Source organism: Melampsora larici-populina (genome assembly GCF_000204055.1).
Source record: "Melampsora larici-populina 98AG31 unplaced genomic scaffold MELLAscaffold_46, whole genome shotgun sequence".
Classification (NCBI taxonomy): domain Eukaryota; kingdom Fungi; phylum Basidiomycota; class Pucciniomycetes; order Pucciniales; family Melampsoraceae; genus Melampsora; species Melampsora laricis-populina.
Genome location: NW_006768810.1, coordinates 139,296 through 154,573, shown reverse-complemented (window position 1 = coordinate 154,573; position 15,278 = coordinate 139,296). Strand labels below are relative to the sequence as shown.

Genomic DNA, 15,278 nt, shown 5'->3' with positions numbered 1-15,278 from the left:
CTACGTGCTTGGAGTATCGGGTGAGGGAGTATTGCCCGTGCTTGGAATACCAGGCATACTGGACATGTTTGGCATGTTTGGCATGTTTGGCATGCTTGGCATCTTCATGTTAGGCATGTTTGGCATCTTCATGTCCGGCATCTTCATGTCCGGCATCTTCATTTCTGGCATCTTCATGTCTGGAATCCTCATATCTCCCATTTTGGGCATCGTTGGCATATTAGGCGGTCCATTACCAGAGCCTTGTCGTTTTTGGTGGGCGGATAGAGTCTGATCAAAATCATAAAGAAACAGGACATGATTAATGACAATGACTCGAAATAAGTCATACACGTTAATAACAGAACTCGAAAAACACATTTACCAAAGCAGATTCAGATGTCAGATCTCTCTTGTTCAGATCATCGCCCTTCGTAGTTGGCGCTCCGTTACAGACAGAAACAAGGAGAATCAAGAGAGAAGAAAATTTGTTGAAGCCGACCATAATGTATGAAGTTAAGTTCCTTGAAGGGGTTTTAAAACCAGTTGAGAAAAAGATGATGAGAAAAAGTTTTGCTGAAAAGTTGTATACGAGGTTATGTACAGTCGATTTGCCTAGAGGAAACTTTGTAGTAGGAGAGGATGAAGAGCCCTCAAATGTGCTCGGAAGAGGCTGTTTTATAGTCCCGAAATCTAGCTTGAATGTGCGCTCCGAATGCTTCAGCTCGAAGGGTCAAGGGTGCAGTGGCTTTGGCGGAATAACCTTCATTGAAGCCGGCGCGCGGAAATAGCTCTTCAGTCCCTGTCAAGTTGAGATAGATAATATCCGACTGAAGCGAAGCAACCGATGATGATGATAAAGGAGAAGGTACATATGTATCTCGTTTGAATTGTCTTCAAAGTCCTCCTCAGCCTGAGATACGCCTGGATCTGATTCATGAGCTCTATTCACGTGTGTTTGACGACTGGACAACATCACAAGGCAATGCATGACTAATAGATTGCTCACGGAAAAATGATCAAAGTGAGCCATTATCAGTAACGGCGAAATCCATCTGAGAATGACTATAGCTCGCAGAGGTCGGATGACTAATAGAATCGAAACTTTCATAAGAGATGATTCTCTCATGAAGTGGTCCGATTTCAGTCACTGAAAAATGTATTCAAATCTCAAAATGAATCACTTCTGGTCGTAGCACTTGCTATAAAATCGTAATGAAAAAGATCTTTTCACTTCTTTGATTTGGGAAGTTGGTTAGCGAAGTCAGCTTACTTGCTTTTGTTTGGTTTATTCAGTTTGGTTCAATCACGCGCATCCTAGCTTTTTTTTGAAAAGGTCTAAGGGCTGGCACAATAACACATACTTGATAATCTCAATGTTTATTTCGTCTACCTGGACTCTGTGAGAGATAATGTGGTTATGGAGTTCCAGATATGTGTCAATAATAAAAATGTTGCTGGGTCATAATAATTTTGATTTGGAAAAACACCGAATTTGGGAAAACACCGAAAATTCAACTGATCATATATCAAAATCATACTACATGTACTGCCTTGGAGGCAGAAAGGGGAATTGGATGCCCATGCTAACGATAAGGGGTGTCAAGGGCACAAATAGGCAAGGAGGTCTCAAAGATGTTCTAAGCTTTTCGAGAACGACAGTATCCCAGATTGAAAAACTCGAGATTATAGGCTTGGGGAGAGGTCAAAATTTACTGGTATGTTTTCGATATGAAGTTCATGAGATTTGAGTCAAGAAAGTTTCATGCTATATGTTGCTTTTTTTGTCTCAACTTGGGTAGTGAAGAAAATATGTTACATAGGATGTTGGGATTGTACAACATAATATTGATCGATCTCAGTAAGATAATCTAAAATAATAGAAAAGTTTGACCAGCACTTAAAAGAGAAGCTATTTATACAATAAAGTGCATCTAAATATGGTATCATGACATATAGAGGTAGTGAGAAGATGATGGGAAATTCATGAGGTCACGTTGGGAATAATTGATAGGGTTCGCCTCAATATGCGTCTCAACAGCCAGAATTACCACCGACACCATACCAAGTAGGTTATCATGGGAACTTTGGCATTCCATTGCCTCCACCCGGTGGCTTGGGGTTCTTGGGCGTTTCGATCCTGGGCGGTTCGATCTTGGGCGGGTCGTACTTGGGGGGGTCGATCTTGATCTGGTCTGGCCTATAACTATTATTGTTATTATTTGAATTCCTGTTCTGTCCTTGTCGTTTTTGAAGCGCAGGTTCAATCTGATCATCGAGGAAACGGGACGTGATCAACGACATTGACTAGGAACCACTGAAATTTGATAAGAGCAGAACTCGAAAAAAGAACTTACGGGAGTAGATCGGTATGTTGAAGGGATTCCATCTCTCTTGGTCATACCATCGCCCGGTAGAGCTGGTGCACCGTTACAGACAGAAACAACGAGTATCAAGAGCGAAGCAAATTTGGCGAAACCGAACATGATCCAAGATAAATGGGTTTATTGACACTTTTTTAAGACCAGTCGAAAAAAATATATATACTGAGAAGAGGTTTTGCTTGAAATATTTATTTGTACAAGTATATAATTGATGATGAAAGAAAACTATGTGGTTGGAGCGGATGATGAACATTCTACGGCGTTCGGAAGAGGCTGTTTTATAGTCCTGAATGAGCGTGGATGTGCGCTGAAGAGGTACCAGCCCGAAAGGTTGAGGTTGCAGTAGCTTCAGAAGGATACCATAATTGATTAAAGTCGCCGCGCGAAACTGCTCCTCAGTTCGTGCCAAGTTAAGAGAAATGAATGACTGACTAACTCCAGCGAGGCTGACCGCGATAGATCAGATCATGTTGATTTCAAAAAAACCAAGCCAGCCTTGTTTTCAAAGCCCTCCTCAGCCAAAGATACGTCTATATCCTGAGCCCCATCACTATGTGTTTGAAGACTGACCAACTGTGTATCAGGTTGCTCACGGCAAGACACGCGGTGGGAAGTCAAAGTGAACCGTCATTCATAACGTCGAAATTAATCTGACAATGACCACAGCTTTCCGAGATCGAGTTACTGGCATAAAGTGCAGTCTGGTTTAAACCTAACATGCCAATACATCGGACGTGTCTTTGGAGGAGCAGCGAGGCTGTAATCATGAAGCGGAAATGGTTTGCAAGTGTTCATCTCAAGAGTCGAAGCAAAATCAAAACTTCCAAAACAGAAGACTCTCTGGGATGTTTGCATTTCATCGACTATGAAATCTGATGAAACCACAATAAAAATCACTTTTGACTGTGGACCTTCAGGACCATCAATTGGACTGCGTTCAAATTGTAGAAAAGTTAAATCTTCTCATTGACTTTTTTGGTTTTTGAAGTTGACTAGGGTTCGGAGGACCAGCTTATTTCCTTTCGCACATCATATTCGACATTTTCGTTCAAAATGCTACAGCCTGGCTCACTCGCAGAAAGCTGAACATCTCAATGATCTTTGGGTTTGGTAGAAATTTTTGACAAATAGCAACGAAGAAAAAGATGCTGCTTGATGATGATAACACCATAACCTTTGTGTGTTGGCTTCCTGAGCGTGACAAAATGCTCATCCAGACTGGTGTGATGCAATGCGGTAACAATCATGTAAGCATATACGCTAGTGTTCGATCACAGATCAGAAGCGTCACGCTTCTTACCTGATACTCTGAATCAATCCTTGAGGATTCCTCTGAATTTGATTCGACCTGTAGGGAGTTAACCGCATGATCAATCTTTATCCTCTCATACTCGGTTTCGTCAAATCTGCTTCGCTCTTGATACTTGTTGTTTCTGTCTGTAACGGAGCACCAGCTCCGCAGGGCGATGGTATGAATAAGAGAGATGGAATCCCACCATCATACCTATCTACTCCCGTAAGTTTTTTGTTCTAGTTCTGCTTTTATCAAATCTCATTGGTTTCTAGTCAATGTCGTTGATCACGTCCTGTTTTCTCGATAATCAGATTGAATCTACGCTTCAAAAACGACAAGCACCGCCCAAGATGCCCAAGCCACCGGAAGATCTTGCAAGAGCATAATGATAACGTTACGCACTGCCACTCGGAGTGGTGTCGGTGGTCATTATGGCTGTCGACTCTCGAGGCGCACATTGAGGCGAATTATTCTCAACGTGACCTCATGGATTTCTCATCATCTTATTCCCAATTGATTTCATGGTACTACAGTTAAATTCAAATTATCGTGTAAATACCTTTTTTCAAGTGCTGGTCAAACTTTTGTATTTTTTTCAGTAAACTTGATTAATATCTTGTTGTTCAATCCAAATATCCTATGTAACATATATTTTGCCAACCAAATCGAGACAAAAATGTAACATGGCGTGAAAATCTCTTGACAAAAATCTCACAAATTACCCAGTACTCAAATTAAATAGTAAATTCTAGGAACCCCATAATGACACTAATTTTAAGGAGCTCAGTCAGACCAGAAGAATACCGAGAAGATCAACTTTGTGCTACTGAGCCAGGCTGTAGCCTTACACCGTTTTGTTGAAAATATGAGACGCGTGTGTTCGCATCAAACTACATAACCCGAATATAGACGTAATTGACTTTGGTTTGAGCAACATTTTGATCGAGGAAAGAATGAAAGAATGTCTCAAGACTGATTAAAAATCTCAAGTGAAGTAGATGTTTGATGTTTGACATGCTCATGTAGCTCGTAAGTCGAGGAATAAAGATCGTCTATCGAAGGTTTCGTTTTAATGCAAGCAAGCGGGATTGTACACTGAAGGATTTGATGTAAAAAGGAAATGAACCAACCTGTTAGAAAAAACCGCATTCAAAGACCAACATATATTTTGAAAAGAAGAAGAAGACAAACGTACGTGATGAATTCTTTAATTCAAGCATTTCAATCTTCAAAAGAAAGATCAAAAGAACTTAAATCAACCAGACACTTTCTTAGTTCTACCAAGTCGTTTTTTCATTCTAGCCAATTTCTTTTGACTAAGTTTCAGACTAAGTTTTTCTAATCTTTCTTTTTCGGCTACTTTTAATTTTCTAATCCGATTGGCTTCTTTTTTTCTTTCTGCTTCGGATTCTAATTCTGATTTGATTTGTCTTTCTAAAGTTTTAACTGTTTCCATCTTTTGTCTCTCTACTTGTCGTTTTGCCCATGATTTGGACTGTTTTGAGGGGTTTGTTGATGGTTCTAGTGTTGAAGTAGTTTGAGGAATTATATCGGTTGACATGATGTTGTATGGAAAACTTGGTGCTGATGTTGGTTGGTGTTTGAGAAAGCTTCAGCATGAAAAAGTTCTAGTGAGCTTGATAGGATATTAGGATATTCCAGGCTGCGGGATTATGTTTTAACCGGGTGCGCAGCTCGTCGAAAACTCCCTATAGACATATCACGGCGGTAAAATAGCCTTATACGTAGTGCTCTGTTTGGCCGAGATGGTAAACAGAAAAAGTTGGAGTGACCATTCTTGCTCAGCATTCTCATGATATATCTCAAGATGACTTCAACAAACCATTTCAATCGATGTTTGATATCATATTCAAGCTATCTTAGGAACCAATCAAAAAGAATCAACTTCAACTATTCCACAACCTCAAATAATGTCGGCCCATCAACCTTACCTCAAGAACCTCCAACGAATCTACCTCTCAGAACACCAAGACAACCGATCGTCAGACCTGGTGTGATTCCAGCATATGATGAAGCAATAGCTTTCTTAAAACAAAATTCAAAACAACTAGAATTAAAACTAGGAGAACTACAATTAAAACTTAAAGAAAACCCAAATGATGAAAATCTTAAAAAAACCATCACAAAACTTGAGATTGAAAGTCAAATTAATGATGTAAATGTTAGAGTTCGTCATAAAGCTGGACTTGGTGATATGTCTAAAGCTGTCTATCGTCATCTGAAAGAAAAGGAATGGAGAGAAGCTGGTAGATTAGGACGATTGGTAAGTATGATGTCTCGTAGCTTACCATGATCATAATTTCCTTGCGCTTCCCTCGAAGCTGACTTTGATTTGATTCTCGTTCGTTCTTTCAATATACATAGATGGAAACCGTCCATCGACTACGTGTCTTTCCTGATATCTTACCTGCAATTGCTCCTACTGCAGATCTTCGTGCCAATTTCCAGAATACTCCGATCAGTGTTGGTACCTTTATAAGTGCTTCAAAAGTGAGTTGGATTCCTTGTGGAAGATGAACCTCCGATCAGTAATTCATGAACTAAAGCATGCAACCGCTTCTTAATCACCAATCTAGTCCATTACACCTCCCACAATCCGTGTTCAAGTTTTCCATCCAGAGGGAGAATTGTATACCCTAATGATGGTTGATCCAGGTACTTACGAAAATTCGAATTTTATCAATACAACAGTTTTGACTGACTTATTCGTCCTTTCAACTTACCGAAAGATGTACCCGATCCATCTAATCAATCATTCACCCCATATCTTCATTGGCTCGTGTACATCTTTTACTTCTTTCAATATCACCTACCTACCTATTATCAAAACAATGAATATCAACAATCTGACTCATGACTTTATCTTTGATCAAATAAATCTTTCTAGACCGAACCTACCCATTTCTGCAACCTCAAGTCCAGAATTAGCCATTGACGAAACAAATCTGACTCAACTTTCTTATATACCACCACATCCAGCTCGTGGATCATCACTACATCGTTATACTTTATTACTTTTTAAACAATCTTCTAAACTGGATTCTTTACCTGAACTTAATCGATTAGGTTTCTCAGCTCGTGATTGGATTCAGAGTACTAACATGCAAGCTTCTGGAGTTATAAGTTGGACTTGTAAATGGAGAGAACAAGAATCGAAGTTGATTTCTAACATTTACAAAAATCATCTCAGTTGAGCCCATTTTCAGTTTTTTTAGCCAACAAAAAAAGTTTTCCTTGCCTTTTTGTTTTTCTGATCGGTTTTCCTTTTTCCTTCATGGTACTCGAAAAAAATAATAGACATCCCTGAACCTTATTATGGAAGAACACCTAAACCTTATTCTGGACATGCTAGATTAGCACCTTATACTCCTCTACCTTTAACTCATCGTCATCCTCCTGTGATTCCGTGGGAGAAATCGGTTGAAGTTAATAAAGATACGTGAACTGTTTGAATCGGATAGGTTTCTATTGGATCTTAGAGTGTGATTTCTTTCAGGTAAGTTATATATATATATATATATATATATGAATCTTTCTTTCTGTGCTTACACAATTTTTTATTTATCTTTTATCTGTTTTTGAATTTTGTTTAATGATCGACCAAGTTTTGAAATTTAAAAAGATCATAACAGAGGTATATTAAAAAGAATCTTCCAAGGAAAAAACAGTCATGATTTATGGCAAATAAGAAAACCTAGTGACAGAATATGCAGAATATCATTTAGAGATTTTTTTTGTTTTCTGATTGATTTGAAATTGTATGAAAGATGTTTTGAAAAAAGCTGACTTTTTGAATGATTTAATTGGTTCAATGATTTTTTGGGTAGTTCAATTTTCAGTAAGATGAGTATTTATCATTTGAGGTATTATTGAATAAGTTATGATGTTTATGGTGATAGAGTCATGGTTGAGGAATCAGGAGTTTTTATAGAATTGTAGGGTTTATATGGTGAAATAGTCATATCAATTTAACTTCTCCAATTTGCCTGAACGACTCACAAAATGGTTCACAAAATGGTGATGGATGCTGAATAAGATTTATGAAACAGGCTTTACTGATTTAACCCATACTTCATAAGTGTTTTCAACGCTATCTTGACCATCTCTTGTCTTAAGACATACATACATGGATTCCAAAGGAGGTTTTGTTTGGTGCTTATAATAAACAAATGGTATTGACTTGACGTTACAGTTGAAAATGCTTAAGCCAGATGACAGAGAAGATAATGACAACTTATAAATTTAACAGATTCTGTTGCTACAAGAAAACTTCACGATGATTTCATCGCAGAGAACAAGAGTTTAAAAAATTCATTATCTGATAGGAGCCTCGTGATCAGAAGTGGGGTCTTAGACTAAGATTACATCAGCACATTGGTATAATGGCTCACCACCGCCATTGTATTCAACTTGGATCGTAGCATAATCTCCGGCTTTCAGAGGTGACTTTTGGAATCGATCTTTCAAGTGTGAAATGTTAACTGTAAAAGTGAAAGTTTCTTGGCCTTTGATTTCGACTTGAAAGATTCGAAAAAAAACCCTCAATGAATTAAAACCTTTTGTTGAAATAATGATTTTAGGATAGCTTACCAAAATTCATTAGATAATTGAACTTGCCCTTGGTTTTGAAATGTGAAAGCTCGGTGGGGTCACGTTCTACACTGAGGATGATAGCCACATGGGCAGTATCGTTATACGAGGTTATGCTAACGGTTGCTGGAGCCGAGAGGGGAAAATCCGTTCGCTCAGACTCAGTAAGAGTCGGACTAAGATGGAGAGAAAAGTAACAAAACCTTTTAAGACCAAGCAGGATCAGCAAAGTAAAATGAGAAAATTTTGTACTCACACGCCACCACAGAAAGAAGTTTCCTTGGCTTCATCTATTATTCGACTTTTAGGTGAGTTCAGAGTGAAATGGGCCGACGTAAGACTAGCTAAGACCAGAGCCACCAAAAGTGAAGGCAAAGCCTTAGAGAACATGATGTGATGAGTGATGTTAAAACACTACGTGAAATTTTGAGATTGGTTGAATCAAAGTGTCAGAGTTTTGATAAGATTCAAGTGAGAGGTTGAGTGGAAATGTTGAGAATCAGGCAAATCAGTGTGATGTATCGTGTTGTCTGACGGGGAAAACTGCTTTCTCAGTGACTACAAGAGAGACCCAGCACCGGGAGCCGGTACATAGGGAAACTTGAGGCAAGATGATGGCCATTGTCGGGTGCTGTCTTTGGTTGCTATCTGGCCTATCTTTTTGCCCGAGCTCCTATGGGCTCCAGCTCGAATACCAAGCAGCTGAACTCATGCAGTCAAGCTCAGGCTGGTGCCCCAATACTTTCCTTTGATCCACCGCGTTGAATTCCCCACATAGATCACATTGAGTATTACTGCATATACATATTTGCATTTAATCCACTGGCCACTTTCAACACCAGCCTAAATACAATTCACCCTAGAGAGTTTTCGAAAGATGTTCCATTAATCTTTGCCCAGGATCCACGACTGTGAAGCTTGGTGATAGAGTAATGGTTGAGGAATCATGGCTTTTCATGAAATCAATTAGAATCATGTGATGTCAATTCTACTTACCATTCAATTCATTAGTGCTGGTGTAATTTTGCCGCAATAACTCAAAAAGGTTAGTGAGGGATTCGGGATAAGACTTATGGGACGTGCTGGATGTGTGTATATAAAACAGATAACCCGACTGGAGCCATTAAAGCAAACACGCTGCGCCGATGGATCCTCATATTGCGTGTGAGGGTTTGCGTGTGAGGGTCTTTGGGCAACGCGACTGTAGGCGTTTTGTAGCTTGATGCCTCAGAAATGATTAGGTGTGATGATTTGCTACTTCCTTGCATTGCCATAGCTTTGACAAGACGTAGTGTGGCAATGGCATGCCTTTTGCGGTTTGGTCCGATACTCATATAACGGCTCATTTAAAAGTTACAATTAAAGACGCTTAAGCCAGATGAATGAGAAGATGATGGCTGCTTTAAGATTTGACAGATTTCATTGCTGTAAGAAAAACCCATGATAATTTCATCAGAGAAAATAAGAGTGGAAAACTTCATTGGCTCAAGCAACCATCAGTAGCAGTGGTCCCTTCCCCTAACACGACATCAGCACATTGATATAAGCTGCCGTCGCCACCATTGTATTCAACTTGTATGGTAACTAGATCTCCGACTTTCGGAGCGGGGAAACCGTCACCTGTGGCTCCTAGACACTTCGAGTAGTACCCGAAGAAATACATGTAATTCTCAGCGAGCTATACCCGTACACCAGGGGGTAAACTTACGGCAAGAAAACGGTTTTCGAAGCCGTTTTCTTGCCGTCACGGTTTTAAACTACTTGCGTCGTTTCTGAGACGATTTCAGATGGGACCGCACGAATGCGGTTCCCATCACCGTTTTTGGCGGTGCAAGCAAACCGCCTCGGTGACCCCTGGACACGGTCCCTGGAACGTTCTGGGTTATGGCGTAGAGTTTACAAAAAGGGAATGGAGCAGCGGGACTTGAACACAGGTTCAAAACTGAGCATAGGCCCAAACTGTGCCTCTTGCCGCTACACCATGCTGACCACGTTGACACTGCGTGAAAAACCCTGTCGGAACCGGCCCCGCGACAGCCTGTCGCCCGGCATATGTATATATTTACATAGCCAGCGACAGATACACTTTTGGCCAGCGACACTTCAAGTTTTCCTGCGACAGCTGGTTTGGTTTTGCGACATCTCATCCCCACTCCCCCTCCGATCTGCCTGCGACATCTCCTTCGCCCTTCTTCCCTCTTCATCGCACCTCTTGATCTGGATCCGCCAAATCCTTCTCGAACCACTCCAGCAGTCCAGACTCCAAATCTCGAACGACTTTAGCAGTACAGCAGCAGTTGAAATCATCAGTGACGTAAAGGATCAAACGTCTCAGGCCAGGTTAGTCCGGTTTTCCTTTCACATCCCTCACTGTTTTCATTTATTTTCTCACAGCACAATGGCAAATTTTCCTGAAGGGGAAGCTCGTCACATGAGCGGTCAATCTCAAAGGGTCTTGTCATACCCGAGCCGTCTGAAGATCTCACCAGCCTACTTGCTTGCGTATATAAACCCCTACGATCTGGTGTCTTCTCACCGCTCATCATACATTTGTTTTCCCCCGTCTGAGTCGCTATCGTTATTGTCTCTTGCAGAAGTCAAGTGTGAAGCTTGGGGTAGATGAGGTAATTGAGGTAGTCTGATATCGCGTTGATGATGACTCAGTTGAGTTCTACGTGACTGAAATTGGCCTTGTATGGTTTTTCCATCTGGACCCGTGCATGTTTTGATCACACATTGCAAGCAGGTGCAAATGATTTCTGGGAGAAATCAAAGAGGTCAATGAGTGATATTGATCCTAAAATCAGCGTAGATGACAAAGGTACTTACTCGGCGGATCTCCCATTGAAAGATGGAGATGGATCGGCTACGAGGTGGAATCCAAAGTCGGACGTGGTGAAATGAGATCGCAAATTGAGGTGAGTTGTGATATCTAATAAGCTGGACAATCAAAGTCAAGATCGGTTAAAGGGCAAAGGTGTCGCAGCACCGACCTATGAGCTGAACAGGGATGAGATGTCGCAAAACCGAACCAACTGTCGCACAAAAACTTGAAGTGTCGCTGGCCAAAAGTGTATCTGTCGCTGGCTATGTAAATATATACATATGCCGGGCGACAGGCTGTCGCGGGGCCGGTTCCGACAGGGTTTTTCACGGAGCACCCGTGTGTCATATTGTTATGCTTTCAAATCGTCAACCGATTCATAAAACTAAAATTCCTCAATACCTTCATTATGTTTTTGGAATGTCATCTGATTTTGGTGAAAAAGTATATAATTCTTCTAAAATCTTTACATCCCAAAAAACCAAAAAAAAAACAGAGCTTTAATCTAATCCTCAAGCTTGCCTTTTCAATTATGTTTAGTAATTCTATAATGATGATCTTATTAATTGTTTTATCCCTCACATTTCCATCTAAGATTCTTCAAGGTTTGAATATTCATTGTGATCAAGAATCTTAGAAAAAAGGCAGAAATGAGCAGATCGATTGCGAAAAGTCTCTCTTGGACTTTCTTTCAGATCAGTTTTAATTGACTCCCAACCTTATACTGACCTAGACTTTTTTATATCATCTTTTTTTTTCTTTTTGTACGTATCGCGCTATCAAGAGCTTTGGAACAATTCCGTTATCAGAATGATTGGATGTTAGATGAGCCACTCATAATGGAACAAAGTTGTTCAACTTGTAAGGTCAGGCATGAATGAAAAATTATATAACTCATCATGATCAACATCTTAAAAACTTTTTACACTTGATAATTCATCCTATAGATCACATTCGAGTTACGGGAAGGAAATCCAATCACTACGTCAGTACTTGAGTTCAGTTCATTCAAACTCACTGGACAGTTAGTTTTCTTAATCCAATGATTATATCCATGATTCTTTCTAGTTCTCATGATCTCATGAAGAGAGCAGTCAAGGAAATCCTGAATCAATGCCACTCACATGTATGTTAAGTTTTTGGCCATTGTATAGGTTAAATCATAAATTCATTTGTTTCATACTAATAGTCAGGTCCGTCAAGCTTTCACAGACAACTGGTAACGTTCATTTAGATAGCTGACCAGCTAACTTCTTTCTCTTGAGGTCTTTGGTAAACTGAGTTTCTGTTTTGATGATGCACTGTTCATATATTGACAGTTCGACACCGATTGCAATCGGTGTCGAACAAACCGCTTCACCACTGCCTCTGCAGCCGTTCTCAAACGGTTGCGAGATGCAGCTCGTTCCAGAAGCGGTCGTGGAACGGTGTCCGAAACGGTTTCGGCGAAACCGGTTCCACACCTTCCTGGGTGGTTCTGGTGACGAAACCTTTGAAATCGTCACAGGAACCGGCCGAGGCCGAGGACCATTACCCCCTGGTGTAGTGTCACTACTAGACACGGAGACTCCATGGACATGTCCACAGACTCCATTTTTCAAGCCTCATCTCCAGAGATCTTTAACCAGACGTGTCTATCTCCTCAGACACGTCTGCTCCCCTATTCCCCACGCCCCGATCCCAAGTCCTCAAGCCCAGGCTCCGCTCTCCAGGGCTTTGCTCTCAAGTCCTCGGCTCAGCTTATGATGGCCGCATCTCACACCCAACTCGTTCAACATCGGCAAGAAGCTTAACCTCGGCAACTCCAAATGCCAATCCTCATCCGACTCCTCATTCGACTCCAAACTCCAATCCTCACTTGACTCCAGTATCAACCTCACACCTGCTAATCACCAAATCAAATATACCCTTCTCAACAATTCGCAACATTCCATTCACTTTTCACAATCTCACACCTCAACATTGTGAAATTCAAATTCACACGAACAACACTTGAGTCGTTTGTTCTCAGTAGGCAAAAATATGCAAAGATGTTATGTACAGTGCCCTTTATCTTCCCATTATCTCTTGTTTGATGTAAATAAACTTACTTTTGGCCTCGTACTCACTTTTGAGCTTTACATAGATATTATGAAGGATACTGTTTCGATTCATTTTGATAGGAAAGTTACAAATTTGGGTAACAAAATATCATCAAGGGTCTCAATGATCTCAATTTATTTCAAAACACAAATTAGCAAGAGGCTTAGGAATTGAACAGGGACTTATCAACGACCTGTAGTTGCCTTCAGTTGTAATTTTAACCCATATAGAGCACATCAACGTAGCTTACCAAAACAATCGGATGTCAAGACTCTCTTTCGTGAGATGGGACACGTATGCATTGTGAGTAGTAATATCCATCCCAACACTTTCAACACCATCTGTCATCCATCGAAACGCTTTCAACACCATTTCTCATAATCTGTGTTCTTCACACTTTCCTGTAATAACTAGATATGATTGGCCATCCAACGGCTCTACTCGACTTCAATACGTCTTTTGGCATCATGCTCTTCTGTAATACAGATTGAGTTTGAAACGGAAATAAGTACAGTCAACTCTCCATAAAGGCATACCTCTTATGGGCATAATCCCTCTAAATGCATAGGTTTTTACAGGGTTTTTTCCCGCCAAAATGGGATTTGCCAGCCAAAACAAGATTTGTAAAGGCATATTCCTCTAAATGCATAAGAAAACTGCCCGCCAAACTGTATGCCATTAGAGAGAGTTGACTGTACTTGATCTGAATCAAGTTTGTGAATTTATTTAAATCAGCGTCAGTCAAACAATTCATTTTGTACATCATCCAAACAATTCAAATTAGTCCTTGTAAATACATCCGCCAAACATATTTTGTACATCAGTCCACCATTGCATTAGTTGAACGGTACCCTACGGTACCTTATTGTATTTGAATTGCCCAGTACAAACATGGTGAGAGGGACATTAAAGGACAATACAATCAATATGAGTCGTATTCTCATGTTATTGATTTGATTCAACGTATGTAAATTGAACGGGCACAGTTTTTTATTTCAATTGCCTAGTAGACTAGATGTACGATGCATCTGATGAGTGGGACTTGTCCAATACAAAGTTTAGTAGTAGTAGTTGTACTTCTAGCGTTTGAAGTTGTTCATTAAACTCAACATTAATCGAACAGTGCAGTTTTTTCATTTGAACCGACTGGAATTTAGATGTACGATGCATCTGATGAGTGGGACTTGTCCAATACAAAGTTTAGTAGTAGTAGTTGTACTTCTAGCGTTTGAAGTTGTTCATTAAACTCAACATTAATCAAACAGTGCAGTTTTTTCATTTGAACCGACTGGAATTTTTGCAAAATTTTCACTTGAATTTCATTTTGACAGGTCTGAAGCTTGATACTGAGGAGTTGTTTGAGTTATTTGTTCTTAAACATGATAACAGTTGTGAACAAAATCTATGGTAGTGACGGCGATAGTACTCAAAAACAAACGATAATGAGAAACATAAACAAAAGTGAAAAGAGAAAAGCAGCGAAGAGTCAAAAAAAGAAAAAAGAAAAAACCAATACCACATCTTAAGCATCTCAAGCCTCTTTGTCCCCAAAATGATCATCACCAAGCCCCATCCACTCTGATTCATCCTCATGATCTGAATCTTCATCCTGAAGCTGTTCATTTCCGTTCTGATTGTCATTTGTTGCATCACCAGTCTTCTCAAATTTAAACAGGCCAGCCTGTATATCATCTAGCCATAGCGATCGCTTGCCATTCATACCCCGGAAACCTAGCTGCAACACATCTGCAGGAAGGGTGGATCCTTCGAGCTGGACCATTCGAACAGGGTAACCCTTCTTGATCAATATAGCAGCAGGGTCTGGACCCCGAGGGAACCCCTTAGCGGGCTTGATACTCCCAACTTGACCTGCCAGGGAAAAGAGTGATCAGTACTCAGATCGATGAAAAGAAAGGAGAGTGGATGGGAGAACATACACATATCGGTGCGCAATATCTTTGCGAGCTTTCCTTTCACCTCATCTGCGGAGGATGCCTTCTTTGCACCATTAGAGTTAGACTTCATCTTTTTACCAATCACATTTGCAACAGCTTGATCGACCAAAAGTCCTTGAACTTGTGCAGCGAAGATGGTTGCAAAGTTA

General features: G+C 40.4%; 7 protein-coding genes across 7 annotated transcripts; 2 read left to right on the top strand and 5 right to left on the bottom strand.

Annotated features, from left to right (window-relative positions):
• On the bottom strand, nt 1–484 carry MELLADRAFT_66768 (uncharacterized protein; the record flags this gene model as incomplete). The annotated part of the gene is made up of 2 exons (XM_007414809.1): nt 1–270; nt 365–484. 2 exons carry the CDS (start codon nt 482–484, stop codon nt 1–3), a joined length of 390 nt encoding a protein of 129 aa, XP_007414871.1.
• A 1,571-nt stretch (nt 485–2,055) lies between these two features.
• On the bottom strand, nt 2,056–2,465 carry MELLADRAFT_110650 (uncharacterized protein; the record flags this gene model as incomplete). Its single annotated transcript, XM_007414808.1, has 2 exons — nt 2,056–2,247; nt 2,337–2,465. 2 exons carry the CDS (start codon nt 2,463–2,465, stop codon nt 2,056–2,058), a joined length of 321 nt encoding a protein of 106 aa, XP_007414870.1.
• Nucleotides 2,466–3,729: 1,264 nt separating this feature from the next.
• MELLADRAFT_123541 (uncharacterized protein) lies at nt 3,730–4,043 on the top strand (the record flags this gene model as incomplete). Its single annotated transcript, XM_007414906.1, has 2 exons — nt 3,730–3,879; nt 3,969–4,043. 2 exons carry the CDS (start codon nt 3,730–3,732, stop codon nt 4,041–4,043), a joined length of 225 nt encoding a protein of 74 aa, XP_007414968.1.
• Nucleotides 4,044–4,912: 869 nt separating this feature from the next.
• On the bottom strand, nt 4,913–5,218 carry MELLADRAFT_110648 (uncharacterized protein; the record flags this gene model as incomplete). The annotated part of the gene is made up of 1 exon (XM_007414807.1): nt 4,913–5,218. One exon carries the CDS (start codon nt 5,216–5,218, stop codon nt 4,913–4,915), a length of 306 nt encoding a protein of 101 aa, XP_007414869.1.
• A 244-nt stretch (nt 5,219–5,462) lies between these two features.
• MELLADRAFT_117698 (uncharacterized protein) lies at nt 5,463–7,656 on the top strand (the record flags this gene model as incomplete). The annotated part of the gene is made up of 7 exons (XM_007414907.1): nt 5,463–5,941; nt 6,043–6,168; nt 6,255–6,333; nt 6,408–6,459; nt 6,566–6,867; nt 6,976–7,174; nt 7,284–7,656. 6 exons carry the CDS (start codon nt 5,471–5,473, stop codon nt 7,119–7,121), a joined length of 1,176 nt encoding a protein of 391 aa, XP_007414969.1.
• Nucleotides 7,657–8,028: 372 nt separating this feature from the next.
• Nucleotides 8,029–8,658, bottom strand: MELLADRAFT_124097 (uncharacterized protein; the record flags this gene model as incomplete). Its single annotated transcript, XM_007414806.1, has 3 exons — nt 8,029–8,195; nt 8,269–8,444; nt 8,525–8,658. The coding sequence occupies 3 exons, from the start codon at nt 8,656–8,658 to the stop codon at nt 8,029–8,031; spliced, it is 477 nt and encodes a 158-aa protein (XP_007414868.1).
• A 5,815-nt stretch (nt 8,659–14,473) lies between these two features.
• MELLADRAFT_72901 (uncharacterized protein) lies at nt 14,474–15,163 on the bottom strand (the record flags this gene model as incomplete). Its single annotated transcript, XM_007414805.1, has 2 exons — nt 14,474–15,043; nt 15,112–15,163. The coding sequence occupies one exon, from the start codon at nt 14,864–14,866 to the stop codon at nt 14,483–14,485; it is 384 nt and encodes a 127-aa protein (XP_007414867.1).
• Nucleotides 15,164–15,278: the final 115 nt, after the last annotated feature.